Source organism: Pseudorca crassidens, chromosome 16, assembly GCF_039906515.1.
Source record: "Pseudorca crassidens isolate mPseCra1 chromosome 16, mPseCra1.hap1, whole genome shotgun sequence".
NCBI lineage: Eukaryota > Metazoa > Chordata > Mammalia > Artiodactyla > Delphinidae > Pseudorca > Pseudorca crassidens.
The window spans coordinates 2,837,567-2,854,672 of record NC_090311.1 but is presented as its reverse complement, the minus strand read 5'-3'; the positions used below and the strand labels follow the sequence as shown (position 1 = coordinate 2,854,672).

The 17,106-nt window shown below is 50.8% G+C and overlaps 1 protein-coding gene across 3 annotated transcripts in view; it reads right to left on the bottom strand.

Annotated features, from left to right (window-relative positions):
* The window catches only part of C16H10orf143 (chromosome 16 C10orf143 homolog), a 108,321-nt gene that overhangs the window by 43,833 nt on the left and 47,382 nt on the right, over positions 1-17,106 (bottom strand). Inside the window, exon 1 of one of the 3 annotated variants that reach the window (XM_067709026.1) lies at positions 4,828-5,005. The exons of 1 other annotated variant lie outside the window; for it this stretch is intronic. In XM_067709026.1, the coding sequence (XP_067565127.1) occupies positions 4,828-4,851 (24 nt within the window). In that variant the 5' untranslated portion in view covers positions 4,852-5,005. Of the gene's footprint in view, positions 1-4,827; positions 5,006-12,142; positions 13,512-17,106 lie in introns of those variants that run through there. One more of the 3 variants, XM_067709028.1, reaches the window with a different exon arrangement.

Sequence of the window (17,106 nt, the reverse complement as noted above, 5' to 3'; positions counted from 1 at the left end):
CTGGGGACTTCCCCACACCTGTGGCTCGTCGACCATAAAGGAGGTCCTATGAAGCCCCAGACCACCGAGTATAAACAAGTGCCCATGACCTGGACTCCAGGCCCGAGATCTGCCACGGAGCATGGCCCCGGCCAGTGAGAGACAGGAGTCAGGCTGCGGCGTGACATTGGCCAATGCCACAGGCTGTGCCTCAGAGCAGCAGGACCTGGGTGACACCCAGTGTCCTAATGGCTCACAGGGCTAAAGGGTCCTGAGTGAGGGGACACCCACACACCCTCCACCACGCTCACAGCCCCCAGGATTTTGAGATGAGAGCAGAATGGTGGTCTCGAGGGGCTGCAGGGCAGGGGAGAAACGGGGCATTTATTCATGGGTACAGAGTTTCGGCTTTGCAAGATGAACAGTTCCGGAGACTGACTGCACAACAGTGTGAATACACGTAGCACTACTGATCTATACACTTAAAAATGGTAAATTACACTGAAGACAGGGAATTTTTATGTTCTGTGTATTTTACCACAATGAAAAAGAAATGAGCAAACAGCAAGTCCCAGCTGTAATAGTTAGCTTAAATAGGTTCCTTTAAAATCGTTACTTTAAAATGAAAACTCAGATAGGCTGGGCACAAATAGATGGAAAAAGACATGCCCTGAAACCAGTAAGCATAAGAAGGCTAGGCTGGCGACATTAACACCAGACAAAACAGAACTCAGATAGCAGTAAAAGAAAGGAGGAGGAACAGCTCATCATGACTAAAACGTCCACTCATTGGGCTCATCAGGCGTGTGGACTCAGAGCCAGCACTCCGGTCCCCTGTCCACAGGTAGAGTCCCTGCTCTCTTTCCCTCTCTGGCTCCCCTGCCCCAGGTCAGGCAGAGTGGTAGGCTGTGCCCTGCCATCCCAGGAAGACAATCTCTGGCGAGGGCGGAATTGTCCAGAACTAACCTCTCGCTCGGGCTGCGAGTCCAGGTCAACGGCCTGCCACTGGGCTCGGCCACCAGCCTGCCTGCACGGGCCCACGGGCCCCACTCACAGACAGCATCGCAGGCTGCAGCCCAGAGCAGAGAGGCCAGAGGGGCTGGGCAGCGGTGGCCAGGCTTGCCCGAGGGAGGGTGTTCCTGGGAACTCTGCACTGGAAGGCACAGGGGAGCAGGGCAGAGGGGAGAGCCCCAGTCCTGAATCTGGGGTTTTCCTTCCTGTTTTAGTCAAAGCAGGTACCAGCATGTGAGGAGTAGACACAGCCCTGATGTATCTGGACCTCAGGGCTCTGAGCATGGGGGAGGGTGTGTGGACGCCCCTCAGTACTCGGGGCTGTGACAGAAACATCTTTGCATAATGTCTTCAAGGTTCACCTATGTTGTAGCTTGTGTCAGGATGTCCTTCTTTTTAAGGCTGAATAATACTTCCTTGTATGTATTTACCACATTTTGCTTACCCTTTCACCCATCGATGGACATATAGGTGGCCGCCCACTTTTGGCTACTGTGAATAATGCTGCTATGAACATGGTGTACAAATATCTGTTCAGGTCCTTGCTTTTCGTTCTTTTGGGTATATATGTAGAAGTGGAGTTGTCGGATCATACAGTAATTCTGTTTTTAGTCTTGAGTAATTACCACACTGTTTTACACGGCAGCTGTGCCATTGTACATTCCCACCAATAGTGCACAAGGATGCCCATTTTTCCACATCCTTGCAACCTGTTATTTTCTGGGTTTTTCACTGTCGCATCCTAATGAGTATGAGGTGTGGGTCTTGCTTTTTAAAGTCCATTCTGACACCCTCTGCCTTTTAATTGGCATGCTCAGTTCACTAAAATTTAATGTAAGTTTTGATGTGGTTGGATTTAGGCTAATTTAAGTATTTGTTTTCTTTTCGTTCCCTCCGTTTTGTGTTCCTCTGTTCCTCATTTTCTGCCTTCTTCTGGATTAGTTGAATATTTTTAAAAAATCCATTTCAATTAACCTACTGTGTTTTAGCTACACCTCTGTACATTACACTATTAGTGGCTGCTTACAGATTAAAGTATACACAATATGCATCCTTCACTTTTCGGTCTAGTTAGAGTTAATACTGTAGCACCATATGTAAAATGTAGAAACCTTATAATTGTATAGGTCCATGTGTCCCCCCCATCCTTTAATCTATAGTTTGTATAGGTCCATATGTCCCCCCAGTCCTTTAATCTATAGTTGTCATGGGTATTGTATCCACATACATAATAAACCCCAGAAGAAAATGTTACAGCTTTTTTGCTTTAAACAGTCTTATGGGTTTTTTTTTTTGTGGTACGTGGGCCTCTCACTGTTGTGGCCACTCCCATCGTGGAGCACAGGCTCCGGACGCGCAGGCTCAGTGGCCATGGCTCACGGGCCCAGCCGCTCCGCGGCATGTGGGATCCTCCTGGACCGGGGCACAAACCCACGTCCCCCACATCGGCAGGCAGACTCTCAACCACTGCGCCACCAGGGAAGCCCCAGTCTTATGTATTTTAAAGAAATTAAGATTTTAACATTCATTTATATGTACCCACATATTTCCCAGTTTTGATACTCTCCATTACTTCTCTAAAATCTGAATTCCCAACTGGTATCATTTCCTTTCAAAGAACTTCTTTTAGTAGTTCTCATAAATAGCAACAGATTCTCTGTTATTTAATCTGAAAACATTTTCCTTTTTGAAGGATACTGTCCCTGGTTACAGACTCCTAGGTTGACGGGTTTGTCTTTCAGCATCAAACACAACGTTCCACTGCCTTCTGGCCTCCATAGTTTTTGATGAGAAGTCTGCAGTCACTCAGATCGTATCCTTCATGTACAATGTGTATAGTTTTTCTTTGGCTGCTTCAGAGATAGCCTCTTCCTTTGATTTTCAGCAGTTTGATTATGATGCTCAGACATGGTTTTATTTATATTTATCTTGTTTGGGGGCTCACTGAACCTTTTGAAATTCAAATTTAGGTGTTTCACCAAATTTAGGAAACGTCTTGGCCACTATAACTTTGAATACTTTTTTCTCCTACATTCTCTGCTTTCTCTCCTCTTGGGATTCAAATTGCATATGTGTTAGATGTTTTGATATTGTCCCACAGGTTCCCAGGGCTCTCTTCATTATTTTCAACCTGTTTTCTTTCTCTTCTTCAGATTGGATGATTGACATTCATCTATATTGAAGTTCACTGACTCAGATTTTAATCTATTATCTCCGTTCTGGTAATAAGCCAATCCCCTGAATATTTTAGTTCAAATATTTTTCAATTATTTTTTTCAGTTCTAGAATTTCTTTTTGGTTCTGATTTTTATAATTTCTATTTCTTAGCTGAGATTTCTTATCTCTTCTTTCACTGCCAGCATATTTTTCCTTACTTAATTGCGTGTAGTTATAATATCTTCTTTAAAGTTGTTGCCTTCTAATTCCAGCATCTTGGGGGTCACCTCAGGATTGTTCTCAGCTGATTGACTTTCCTCTTGAGACTGAGTCACATTTTCCTGTTGTTTTTTTTTTTCATATGTCAAGCAATTTTAGACTGTATGCTGAATGTCATGTATCGGAATGTTATGTTGCAGAGATTCTGGAGTCTATTCTAATCCTCCAGAGAATGTTGACTTTTTTGTTTTGGTAGGCAGTTAACATGACTGGACTTAAATTGCAAACTCTGTCTTTAGTATCAGCCCAAATCACAGCGCAGATCTTTTATTTTAGCTAAACTGCTTTGATTCTACCTACAAGCATGTGTGGTTCAGATATCAGTCAGAGATTTGGGCAGAGTTTTTTCTTTTTGTGCAGAGTTTTTAGTTTTTATATGCAAGAGGGTTAGGTCCAGTAGGAGTTTACTTGGCTATACCCGTATGCTTGTTTCCAATGCACAGGTGTTTTGTTCACCTGTCACAAAGCTGGGAAGCCTCTGAGCAGATGACTCAGTGACAGGTAGAAACAGAAGAGATTAAGGAATAAAAGGTTAACTCTCTCTAGGCTGAGGGCAGAGCCAGCTGTGGGCAAATCTGCCTGTATTAGTCTGCTCAGGCTGCTACCACTATGTGGCTCAAACAACAGAAATTCATGTTCTCACGGTCCTAGAGGCTGGAAGTCCAAAAGTAAGGTGTCAGCAGGCTTGGTTTCTTTCTGAGGTCTCTCTCCTCAGCATGTAGATGGTTGTCTTCTCCCTGTGTGTCTGTCTTTTCCCTGTGTGTGTGTCTGTGTCTTAATCTCCTCTTCCTATGAGGACAACAGTCATATTGGATTGGGACCCACCCTAATAACCTCATTTTAACCTTAAATACCTTTAAAGACTCTTTCTCCAAATAGAGTCACATTCTGAGTTACCGGCAGCTAGGACTTCAATATATGAAGTTTGAGAAGGAAACAATTCATCTCATAACACTGCCCTTCAAAGGCGAAGGACTGCCCTCTCTTAAAAGACTGTAATTAATTCAGTTGATCCACCCAGTGGCACCCATGTTATCCTTATATTATGATGAGGAAACTGAGGCTCTGGAGGACGCAGTCATGGAGCTACTGAGTGGCACATCTGGTGCCCACTTCCCACATCAGCCTGTCTAACTGGGAGCCCATTTTGGGTCTTGGGCTCTGGTCCTCCAAGCCCAGTAGGTCGTGGGCACCACCACACACCTCAGGACCTCCCAACACAGTACCAAAAGTACCAACTGGGGCAGAGCCCGTGTTGGACAGAGGGGTCCAGATAGTTCTGTGGGCTCTGTCTGTGGCTCAGAATTGCCTCCTGGCAGCACCAACAGCCTGACCCAGAGGCAGGCAGCTCTCTCCTCAGGCCCCCAGCACCAGGGCCGGAGCATTTCTAAAAGCCCTCACCTGAGAGGAGGGCTCCTCGCTCATCGGCAGCTGCCTTCTGACCGTGTGGTGTTGTGAGCATCCAACGTCTCCGTGGTCTGTATCTGACGACCCGAGCGAGAAGTGACGTGGCTCCACATGGGTGTGAATCACTGTACAGTGTCTGAGTTCCCAGAGGACAGCCTGGCTACACAGCCCACCTCAGGGACTGCTGCGGAAATGAAAGCTTCTAGAGATATGTCCTCTACGCAAGGGGGTTGGCTCTTCCGAGGCGTAGCTGGAGGGAAGATGTGACACCTGGAATGAACAGAATTGGAATGTTTTGGAAAACTTGGCTTCAGTGTCATGTTAAAGTGCAGATGATATTGAAGAGCATGGCACAGCCCTGAGCCATGGGCCAGCCTGGACCAGCCCTGAGCCACCTGGAAGTCTGGGTGGAGTTGGTGGAGGGGAGGGAGGGGACGGACAGGCAGAAAGGCTGCTGGCGTTGCAGTTCTGCACAGCTCCATTGCTGGCTCATTTTACATGGCAAAGAACATTTTTAACCAAGCACTGCTGCCTTCCCCCAGCTTGACTCATGCACTCATATTGATGCAATGTATTCATGCAATTTGCCTCAATTACACTGTCTGGGGAACAGCTTGGCAACCCATTAATCTGCTGGTAAAGTACTTGATAAACAAATTCAGAGAAGGATTGCTCACAATCCTGAATTTCACCAGCTCCCTTTTTGCACAAGGAGTCTGGGTGCTTGACCTCCCAGGACGAAGCGATCGGCTCTGTCCTGCGTCCTAAGAGCCTGCCCTCCCCGTGGGGTGGCCGCTGCCAAGTCCCACCCCAGCGAGGAGGTGCCATGCACAGTGCATGTGCACCTGCCATCAGGTAACTCTAGCCCAACATGTTGCCCCGTGTAGGGTCACAACAGGAAGATATGCAATTAAAGGGACAAAAATACCCCAAGGAAATCAACACGGGACTTAGTAATATCAGACACATAGGTGACAACTGTCAGACAATCAGTCAACAAGGGGCCCCGTGTCTGTGTGATCCCGGCTAACCCATTATGATCTTTGTGAAGTGTCCTTCTGGGGGGTCCGGATCTGCAGATAGGAGGGGAAACCCCTTCCCTTTTATTAGCAGCTAAGCTCTTTATACTTCAGCCATATTGCAGCAGGTTAGAAGTCTAAGCTTTATTGTCTTATGTTATTGAAAATCCAGGTTCCGGCGGCCTTCTCCCTCAGGTCACGCTTTGTCTGCGAATACATTCTCATTTTTCCATGTACGGAGAGCGTCTGGAGAGAGGCAGGAAAGATTAGGGCTGTAATATACTTGAATCCAGTTTATTTGCCTAGCCAGAAACTTCCACCCTCCGCAATTGCTTCCCACCCAAGATGTTGTCTTTAATTCTTTCGTGACAGGAAGAAACACCGGCGCCGGCTCCCAGCAGGTCCAGGCAGAGAGGAAGGGCCTGGGCCCTGAGGTGTCCCTGCCAGTGGGGAACAGGGGTCCTGTTCCTGCCACAGACTGAAGTTTCTGGTTCTGAACTTCTCATTTGTTTAGGAGGAATGCATCTTCAGTGGCACGTCATCAGAAGAGAAACACGTTCATTAGAGAACGGCGGGTGCAGAAAAGCCCCCTGGCCCGCGATTCCTGTCACGGCCGCTCCCTCGTGCTTGGTGTCCTCCGGGAGCATCTTGTCCCCTGGCTGCCGGCTCCTGCGCAGGTGTCGGCCCCGACCAGGGTGGTCCCCACAGCCGCTAAGGTCCACCTTAGCCTGTGTGACCGCCCCTCCAGACTTTGCCGCTGGACACACACAGGAAGCCTGGGAGGGAAATGATCTGGGGGGATTATTTTGTTAATTAGTTTGCTCAATTTAAACGATGGGACAGCAGGGTTCAGCTGCCTGGACGGTGCCCTCCCCATCCCCAGCCTGGCAGAACAATGCCTGCCTTGGCTTTGGACTGCCCAGCCCCTGAATCTGGGACTGGGCTGTCCCCGATTATTACCTGTACACCCTGCCTACAGTCAGTCCAGTGTGGCTCAGAGCACAACTACTGAGCACCGACTGTGTATGCTATTCCATTCCAGACCTAAACGAAGGGAGGAAGCAGAGACGGCAGCCCAGAAAGAAGTGCTGAACTGGGGGCTCTGAGCTCAGGGCGAGGAGCAGGGCATGCGGACAGGGCCCCAGCTGGCAGGGAGCACCCAGGGAGGCGCTTGGGAGATGTTGCATAGAGTGACCAACTGGGGCTGGTTTCCCTGGAACGTCCCTGTTAACACTGAGAGTCCTGTGTCCCAGGAAACCCTCGGTAGCGGACAAACCAGGACAGTTGGTCACCCTGGCAGCCAGAAACCCAGCTCCGTGCTGCTCTGTCCCATCCGGGTGACCCTGGAAGTCAGCTCGCAACCCGGGCCCGTTTCCTCATCCATACACCGCGGATGATAAGGACGCCTTTCACCTCTAGGAAACCTCGAGGCTCTTCATACAGTTTTGTTTGGGTCCGTGGCCTTCCCCAAGGCACTCTGGATGCCTTTAAGAGAGGCTACCATCAGTTTGCTGTCCCCAGGGAGCCAATGGGCATGACCCATTCAGAGACGCAGCAAGTCGCACGGCATCGACGGTGGAGAGCTTGGGATAAGAAACTGACTCGTATGGGGAAGTGGCTCCACTGTCAGCAGGAGGCCTGGAGGCTCCAATCTCTCAACAACTTAGCCAGTCAGGGTGCTCCAGGATGGGTGCGGGTGACAGTGGACACATCGGTGGGGACACAAGGGGCTGGTGTTCGACCAGTCTGAGTCTGGGGGCCGCCTCTTTAAGGGAATGCCCGGGTCCCTGCACCCCCAGTCCCCAACCCCTTTTGGGCTAAAGGCACCCCTGTGCCAGGTAACCTGTGCCAGGCAGTCCACAAAGAGCTACCATGACTGTGTCATACATCTGCTTGTCCCTGCGGTGCAAGGACCATGTGAGTGTTTGGGTCTCTCCAAGGCGAAGGCCACGTCAAGGCTCCTTTTGCAAAACATCTCAGGAAGTGGGCCGTTTGGTTCATGGATATCAACTCTGTACTGGCCTCAAATTCTTTCCCCTCACTGGAAATAAGGCAGCAACGAGCGTCCTCGGTGATTCTCTCCTGGCCTGGCCCACCCTGCCTGCCTCCCGTGGTAAAGCCCCTTACTCAAAAGGGCAGGAGAAGAAGAGACCACAGGAGTGGAGCTGGAGGCCCAGCGAGAGGGGGCCCTGACGGCCATGGGGGCCTGGGGGAAACTGCACAGCCTCTTTGTCCAAAGCACCACTCCTGGACACAAGCCACCATGCAAGGGGACGCTTGCATCCTGGTCAGGACCCATGCCCCACCCGGACCTCTGTGAGGCCTCCTAGGGTGGATGCGGGGTGCTGCGCCATCCGAAACGCTATCGCCTCCTTCCCGCCACCGGAGGGCAGAGTTGGGGAAATCTGTTTCGCTTTGAACGCTGTGTCTGAGACCAGACATCCGGAGTACTGGTGGCTTCAACAAACCTAAATCTCCAGGGGCCCTGACAGGTGTCACCGTCCCCACATAGGACGTCTGACCCCAGAAGGGAAAGAAGACAGTGGTCCCTTCCGTAGGCTCAGAACGCAGCTTTGGGCATAAATCTGTGGACAGAATCGATTCTTAGGAGGGTGACGAATTGAGCAAAGAGCAGGGGCATATGACACGTTAAAAGATTGTGCCAAATGGCCTTCCAAAATGATGGTAACACTTTTCATTGCTACCAACAGTGACTGAGTGCCTATTTTCCAACATCCTCACCAGCACCAAGTGTTACGCTTTTTAAAACTTCTTGCCAAATTGATTGTAAAATATCTAACAGATTTGACTTGCATTTTTAAACTTACAAGTTTTAGCATTTTTGGCTGTAGCAAAAATTCAAGAGCAACCCAAGTGTCTATCAAGAGGATACCAGCAACATGAATTATTGTTCATATATTCAATGTAATAACACGTGGCTCTTAAAACAATGAGCCAGATCTGTGCTGATGAGTTATATTTACAGGAAGGACGCTCAGGACACAGTGTTAAGTGAAAATGAAAGTTGCAGGAGTTTTGTGTATGATTTTTATAACCTCCACACACACACGTGCATACACACGCATACACGTACACACACACCCATGTGTGGACACGCACATTCATACAAACACTCGCACACACATGCCCCAGGAGGAGGCATCAGTGGGCATCAGGGAGGAAGACGTGAGACAGAGCCCGCCCAGCCCATGCTCATCACGTGACTGCCTTCCCAAATCCCGACGATCGTGACTTGCTTCCAGCGAGCCAGGCTGTGCTGCCAGAACATCTGAGAACAGAAAGGGAAATCTACACGTGCCAAGCGTCTGACACTAGTAGGTAAGTAAAGCGGCACGAGCCTGCACCCTGTGTGCCGACGACAGCGCCAGCCCTCGTGCCCGCTGACGTGGGACTCAGCACTTCTGCAGCCCTTCGGGCCCGGCATGGCTCACGTAGAAACACGGCAGAGCATGGCTGCGAGCTGCGTTAAGACCTTTATTCCAGAAACGTTTTTCTTCTGGGGAATGTTCATTCGAAGCAGAGGCTTCAAAAAATGAATGCAGACAAGAAAGTCTGATTAGGCGGCCACGGCATGTCCAGTCACACCCCGCATGCGGCGTGGCTCGTGTCCGTCAGCAGCGGGGATCGCCGAGGCAAACGCCGGCATCTCGTCTGCGAGGTGACCGTCCCCTGAACCTATCCAATGCTCTCCCGTATTCCCAGGCAGGCTGATAAAGTAGTTTGATACCAATCAGCTGTAGATTAGATTCTGCAAAGCACGTTTTCCTAGGAAATCCAATTGCACCTGCTTTGGTTTCTGGGGCAGTATCCGTTATTTGGTGATGGTACATGATTGCGCTTAGGCTGTTTGAGAAGAGAGGGTGTGATCCTTCATCTGACACGGGCCAGATGAGACTGCACCAGGGGCTTTGGAAGGGGAGGGGCCGGAGCGGGCACCCTTGGGTCCCGTGCTGGCTGGGCAGCCCCGTCTGCCCCTCTGCTTGGCATTTCCCCGACCAGGACCTGCCCCAGGGGCCCAGCCTGCAGGCCGTACATCCGAAGGCAGGCGTTTGGTGGTTCTCACTGCAATTTATTTTAATTACATGTGACATAAAGATACCACCTACAAATGAGACAATGCTGCCATAAGAGTCTCAAGGTTACTGTAGGGAATACTTCATAACCGAAGTGTGTTTTCCCCAAGGAGTTATACTACAATTTGATTTAATTTTTAATTTTTACATTTTAATCAAAAATAGATCAAATGGTGGTGGTCTCTCTGGGGAAACATACTTCAGATAGGAAGCTGGCATGCTCCTTTTAAATATGTAAAGCTGCCATCTCCCTATAAGTCACGGACGGCGCCTGCTGCCAGCCGCCCCTGAGATGGCCTGGGCGTGTTTCCCGGGCAGCAAGGCCGCCGGCGGCACCTAAACCTGCTCCAAATCGTCAGGAGCCTTAAACAAAGGATGAGAGGTTCATTTAATCAAATGTTCTCTGTACCATGTGGGTCATTAGATCTCCCCGGGGTGGGGCCTGTTCTGCCTCCCACGGGGAGTCCCCTTACCTTTCCCTGGTGGGTCGGTGGGCAGTGTGAATCACATCTCAGGGGTGTGTGTGTGTGTATACCTGTGCACACTTGCTCTGCATTCTAAACAACAGGCAATAAAACTTTTCAATTGCAAGGAAAGGCATGCACATTCTTATCCAGGTGGGTCTTCCACCTACAAGGGTCACCTGGTTTGTCACATCACCACCTTGAGGGTGACCCGGACTCCCGCTGATATGCAGGTGGGCTCCAAGAGCAGCCACTCAACCCACCATGGACCTCAGATGATACACACGTACCTTCTGTAGCTTCTCTGGACTTGACGTTCTCATCTGTGAAGTGGGGATGAAGCTGGGATGTGCGTCATCGTGGGGACCAAGCGTCCATCAGAGGACACGCTGGAGAAGTACTGGCCGCACAGCGGAACTGCTCACAAACGTTATCTCGTTAGCGTCTTGCTACTGCCTGGGTAATAAAGGTAATGTGCTCATTCTCTCTCATCCTGAGTGTCACCACAGGACACTGGAGGCTCTTGTTCAAGGCTGGATGCCTGACGGGGAAACAGCCTGGACAATGCGGGAGACCCGGGGCCTCCAGCAGCCCTGCCCTTCCCGGGGGCTGCCTTAATGCCTCAGCAGTGCCCACAGCTTTGCAGCCGGCAGGGCTTTCTGAAGTGCCCGGATCTCCCTTCGGTGAGTAACCCAGACACCCACACTCCAGGCTTCCAGCCTCCCCCGTTACAAAGCCAGTGGATCCCAGGAAGCTGGGAGGGGGTGGGGGAGGCATGCGGGGGAGGGGCACCGCCCACTTCCTCCAACTCCTGTCCCTGCCTCAGCTGAGATCGGCAACACCACGGCCACACCAACCTGGCCCCGGAGACACGCTTCCTCACGTTTCTGATTCAATACATCCCACCGGTGCCCCAACTCAGGGATGTTCCCCTCCGTCCGCCAATGTCATTTACATAAAGATCCACTGGAAGTGTTCCTTCTGAATCAGCTCCAGGGAAGTAACGCAGTTTCTCCTAAAGGACAGGTGTGCCTCCTTTCTTTGGGCCAGCAGTCTATACAGCAGACCATCTCCGTGCCCTAGAAGCCCAGAGAAGAAGCTCACGCTCGCATCCGGCAGCCTGGCCCCCGGACAGTGGTCCTCTGCTTTGGTGACGAATCTGTCTTCTACCTCCTTCTCTGTGGCTCATCACAGATGTGCTTGGCACTGGCCTGCCCAGCTCCCTCTAGAAGCTGTAGGACAGCGGGGCAGTAAAGGCTGGTCTGGCTGCATCCTCGCCCCGGTCCTACCCGCTAAGCCTGAGGGTGGAGCCTGGCTCTCTGGGCGCCCCTCCCACTGGCCAGGTGGGCAGGCACCCGCTTTCCCCGCCCAGGTCCAGCACCCCCTGCACCCTCCTCCTCCCCGGTCACCGACGTGGCCCATGGCTTGGCTGGACAGACTAGGTCCCCAGTACCCACTTCTGGGGCCACCATGGGGCTTTGGGACAGCGTTGTGGGCCCCCAACTCAGGACTCAGGGTGAGTGGGTTTGGCTGCTGTTCCAGACCCAGGGGGCCCAGGGGAGGTGAGGCCTGCAGGGATCTCAGTCGGCTTCAGGCCCTGAGGGCCACCCACTATCCCCACAGTTACACAGGTCCCGGCAGTTCAGCAAATTTTCTCACAGACCATGCACAAGCTGTGCATCACAGAGGAAGCTCATGAATGAAATAGAGAGCTGGGGAGACATGTTCTTAATAGACTTTATTACTAATGCAGAGGCCCTGGAACATACAGCGAGGCCCCTGGAACTGGGGGGCTCCAGCCCTCAGCACTGTCCCAGGTGTGTCCCCGAGGGTGGCCAGGGTGGGTACGAGGTCGGGCTTGGGCTTGCTCACTCATCCTTCACGTGTTTGATCCCAACGCTTGGGGAAATCACGCGGCCGAGGGGATGGGGGATGAGCAGGCGTCCTGGTGCCGGGCAGGGCTTGGACACTCCCACCTCTGAGACTGGGGAGGATGGCCATGCCACCTGGCGGGTAGGAGGTCCAGCTCGGACGGGTCCCCTTTCCTCCGCTGGGCTCGGTCTTCATGTTAGAATCCGAGCTCCACACGGTGCCTTCCCGGGGCACAGCGTGTCATCCGGGCAGGACAGCGACTCTCTAAGACACTGGGCAGGCAGGTCCAGGCCTCTCCACTCGGGGGCTGGGGTGGGTCCTGGGCTGGGTGGCCCGGCTCGCTCGCGGCCACCAAGGTGGTGTCCGACTTTACGGTCATTTTGTTCGTAGGGTTTGCTGCCAAAGTGACAACTCCTCCTGAAGCCACGTGGAGTAAGTGCCGCTTCCACTCCTGGGAGGCTGCGCCTGGGGTTTAGACTTGGAGTTCTTCTCATTTAGAGTTAGAAAGTCAGGGAAACATTTAAAATGTTAAATGGAAACCAAGAAATTCTGTTGCGCATTGTTGGGAATCAAAGCAGAGAGCGAGGAAATCCTGTCACATTTAGAAAGGGACTGTCCCTCGGTGATACGCTGAGTGATTTTAACCTCATCGCCACGTGTTCTCTTTTCAGCCTACCTGCGGCGCACACGCGTGGCTTTTCTACCCAGGAGAGAATCACCGGCAACACGGTGACACTTAGGGCTGAGGGCAGGGTCTGCAGCGGGAGGCAGGTGGTGAACGTGGCTGCGAGGTCGGAGCCCTGCAGGATGTGGCAGCAGGACCACGAGCCGAGGGTCCTCGGTGGGCCGCCCCCAGCCCCGCTGGCTGAGCACGCTGCTGGCCTGGTGGTGGCTGGGCTCCTGAAGTTCATTAAAAATTGGTTCCAATCGACTCTGTGAATATTCACGGAACCCCCCTGGGTGCCAGGGAACCCTGCCCAGCTCTGGGGCACCGCCGAGTGAAGCACCGTCCTCGACTCCACTCGGGCCCGAGAAAACCTCGCACCCTTGCCCTCCAAGGCCAGCCTCCCTCAGGGCTCTGGGAGGGGGGCCGGGTAGACAGGGATGGAGGGGCGCCCTGGGCCGGCAGCTGACGGCCGAGCCAGCGTGCCTGGACGGGGGACAATGGCACAGGGACCTGGCATCATCCATGACATATAAACATCACTAATCCACAAAATCCAGGCAAGCTGGAAGAGAAAATAAGGTGTAATCACAGTAAGACTTTAACATATAAGATTTCTAAAAGAAATGTGAAAATCTACATGACATTTTCTACCTCACATAAGACAGAGTCCTGTGAATTCATTTCACAAAAGCAGCAAAGAAACACCAAATCTGAATGCCACGCTGAGGGTACAAGGGGCCACCTTACGCATTTATACCCATTGTGTCAGGACGTCTTTTTTGTTAAGACCCACGCTTCCTAAGAGTGACGCGGAGCTCGAGAGGATGTAAGCAAAGCTCAGCTGCCCCGGGACCTCTGTAATCCGCTGGGCCCATCACTGCCGCTCACATGGTTTCTGGGGACAGAGTCAGATCTTCTGGGACAAGCCTCTGTGCCTCTGTGTCTGAGGTGGCGTTTCCCAGAATAGGGCCCAGAGCATGTAGGGCCCTCACTGGACCGCGTCCACCTGTGTCAGGGTGCTGGTATCGAACTTGACAACGGAGGGACAGCTGGCCAGCTGTGGGATACCCTGCAGTCCGGGTGGGCACAGCAGCCAGCGTGGGCTGCTCCAGAGCCTGGACTTGCGGACACGGGGTCTTGAGCGCATCTGTCAATTACCCCGGATGCCAGTGAAACCGCGGCATAAGTGGAACCATCCGGAGGGACAAAGAGGCTTTGTGCGAAGTCTCCTCCTGCTCTGGTCGGAGGAGAAACTGCTGACCACAGGGAGGGGGAGGAGAGGCCCTTCAGCGACGACCCTCTGGGGGGAGGGGCAGCATTCGAACCCAAGTGCAAAGTCCAAGAGTAAGTGCAGCCCTCCCTCCCAAGTGCCACCGCGGTCTTTTTAACTTTACTGTGGTAAGAACACTTAACACAGGATCCAGCCTCTCGGGTTTTCAAGTGTGCAACACACACGGTTTGCTGACACAGGCGCTCTGTCGTGAAGCAGAGCACCAGAGCTTAGTTTCCCTGCACATCTGAAACTCCACCCACCCAGCAACACCCCCCCCCGTGTGCCCCTCCCCCAGCCTGGCAACTAGGGTTCTGTCCCTTGCTTCTTTGAGTCTGACTCTTTTAGATTCCCCTCATAAGTGGAATCATGCAATATTTATTCTTCTCTGAATGGCTTATTTCACTTAGCATAATGTCCTCCAGGTTCATCCATGTTTTCACATAATGTAGGATTTCCTTCTTTTTAAAGGCTGAATAATATTCCATGGTGTGCATATACCACATTTTCTTTATCCATTTATCAGTCAACGGCCATTTAGATAGTTTCCGTATCTTGGCTATTGTGAATAGTGCCGCAATGACCATGGGAGTGCTAATATCACTTCAAGATCCTGATTTCGATTCCTTTGACTATATTCCCAGAAGTGGAATTGCTGGATCATCTATCTGGTGGTTCTATTTTTAATTTTCTGATGAACCTCCATGATACTATTTTCCATAACAGCTGCACCACTTTGCATTCCTCCCAAGAGTGGACAAGGGTTCTGACTTCTCCACACCTTCACGAACACTTATCTTTTGCTTTTTTGGCAACAGCCATCCTAACGGGAGCGAGATGCTGTCTCAATGTGGTTTTGATTTGCATCTCTATAATGATTAGGGATGTTGAGCATCTCTTCATATGCCTGTTGAAGGCATCATACTTCCTGATTTCAAAATATACTGTAAAGCTATAGTAATCAAAAAAGTATATTAACAGTATAAAGATGGACATACAGACCAACGGAACAGAATAAAGGGCTCAGAAGTAAATCCATGCATATATGGTCAAGTGATCTTCAACAAGGGTGCCAAGAATACACAATGAGGAAAAGATAGTCTCTTCCACAGATGGTGCTGGGAAAATTGGATATCCACACACAAAATAATGAAACTGGACCTTTATCTCATACTATACATACAAATCAACTCAAAATGGATTAAAGATCTGAAACTGTAAAACTTCTAGAAGAAAATGTAGAGGAAAAGCTTCATAACGTTGATCTCAGCAATGACATGATGTAACACCAAAAGCATAAGCAACAAAAGCAAAAATAGACAAGCTGGACTACATCGGACTAAAAACCTTCTGCACAGCAAAGGAAACAATCAACAAAGTAAAAAGGCAACCTATGGGATGGAAGAAAACATTTGCAAACCATATATCTGATAAAAGGTTAATTTCTAAAATATGTAAGAAACTCCTATAACTCAATAGCAAGAAACCAAATAACTCATTTTTTAAAGGGACTAAGGACTTGAATAGCCATTTCTCCAAAGATGACGCACAAATGGCTACAGGACATTTTTGATGATCGGCAACTTTTAGGGATTGGAAAAGGCATTTATGACCCCTGAGGTTAAGTTTCTTCTGCTAATTCAAATTAATTACGAAGAGGCATGTCAAGAATGTTTGGAAAATTTAAGAGATTTAGATCATCATTCAACTGGCTTTCCTGACACATGAGTCAGTGGGCCTCACCTGAAGACCGACCAAAAAGATCACTTCAAATGTCATATACACTTTTGGTTGACAGTTACATCGTATAATTTTATTCTTAATAAAGGTCATAACTAAACGTGATTTAAGTTTGGATTAGTGTAATTATTTTCACCTAAGTAAATTTAGATGTCCGTAAAGGAATATTGTTTTGTCCTGAATTGGGGCTAAAAAGTCATTATGTATTTAGTTAAAGCTCAATTAGCCCTTGCTGACCTGAGCAGGCCACTGGAAGGGCTTGGGCTCTCGTTCCAGAAGGAAGAGCTGCCCCCAGGCCTCCAAAGCCTCTGGCTCTCACCCTTACCATGAGTCAAGAAGTGGGAGTGCTTCTTGCAGACCAAGGAGAGCACCTGGAGAACCACACGTGGGTGCAGAAGTAGCAGTTACCACACGCCGAGCCATCACTACATGCACACCGGCGTTTCACCTCAGGTGGCCAACAACTGTCACAGACTCTATAAGGAGATGTCGGCCCCAAAATACAGCAGAGGAAGCGGATGGTCAGACAGAAACCCCAGATGAGTCCGTGACAGCCAGGAGACGCAAACCCACATTCTGCAGTGTCCCCACCAGTCACCGTGGGAACCAGTTACCGTCACCGGCCATGGGAGGCGCACGGCCTCTCTTTACTGGACCACCCAGCCTTCCAACTGCTCGGAGCCGGCCCTGTAGATCAAACTGACATGCCATCCTGGACCCACACCAAGATATTTGTCCTCAGAGCGACTGGAAACTAAGGAACCTGATTTTGAGCCTGACACTGACCCGCCCCCATTGGAAGGTCATCTGGAGGGATTATTGCTGAGTTCTTGAGACAGATGGTTACTTCTACTCCATAGAAGCTGTGGGGTAGGTGGGTCCCAGGTGAAAGATGTCAGGTGGCTGAGCAAGGCTCTGAGCAGAAATTTACTGTACAGCTCAAGCTTCAAACAGAGGAGGATTCTCTCTCCTCATCCTCCTTTCTTTTCTTGCCCAGCTCGGCTATCCCTGCGTGCAATGGAGGGAAAGGCCACGATCCATGCGGGTGCCGCTGTCTGTGAGCCTTCCCTGCAGCACTGACTAAATGACAGTCGCCACATGCGTCACCGTCCACAGCGTCTGCCCTCCAGCAATTACGGCGGGAGGC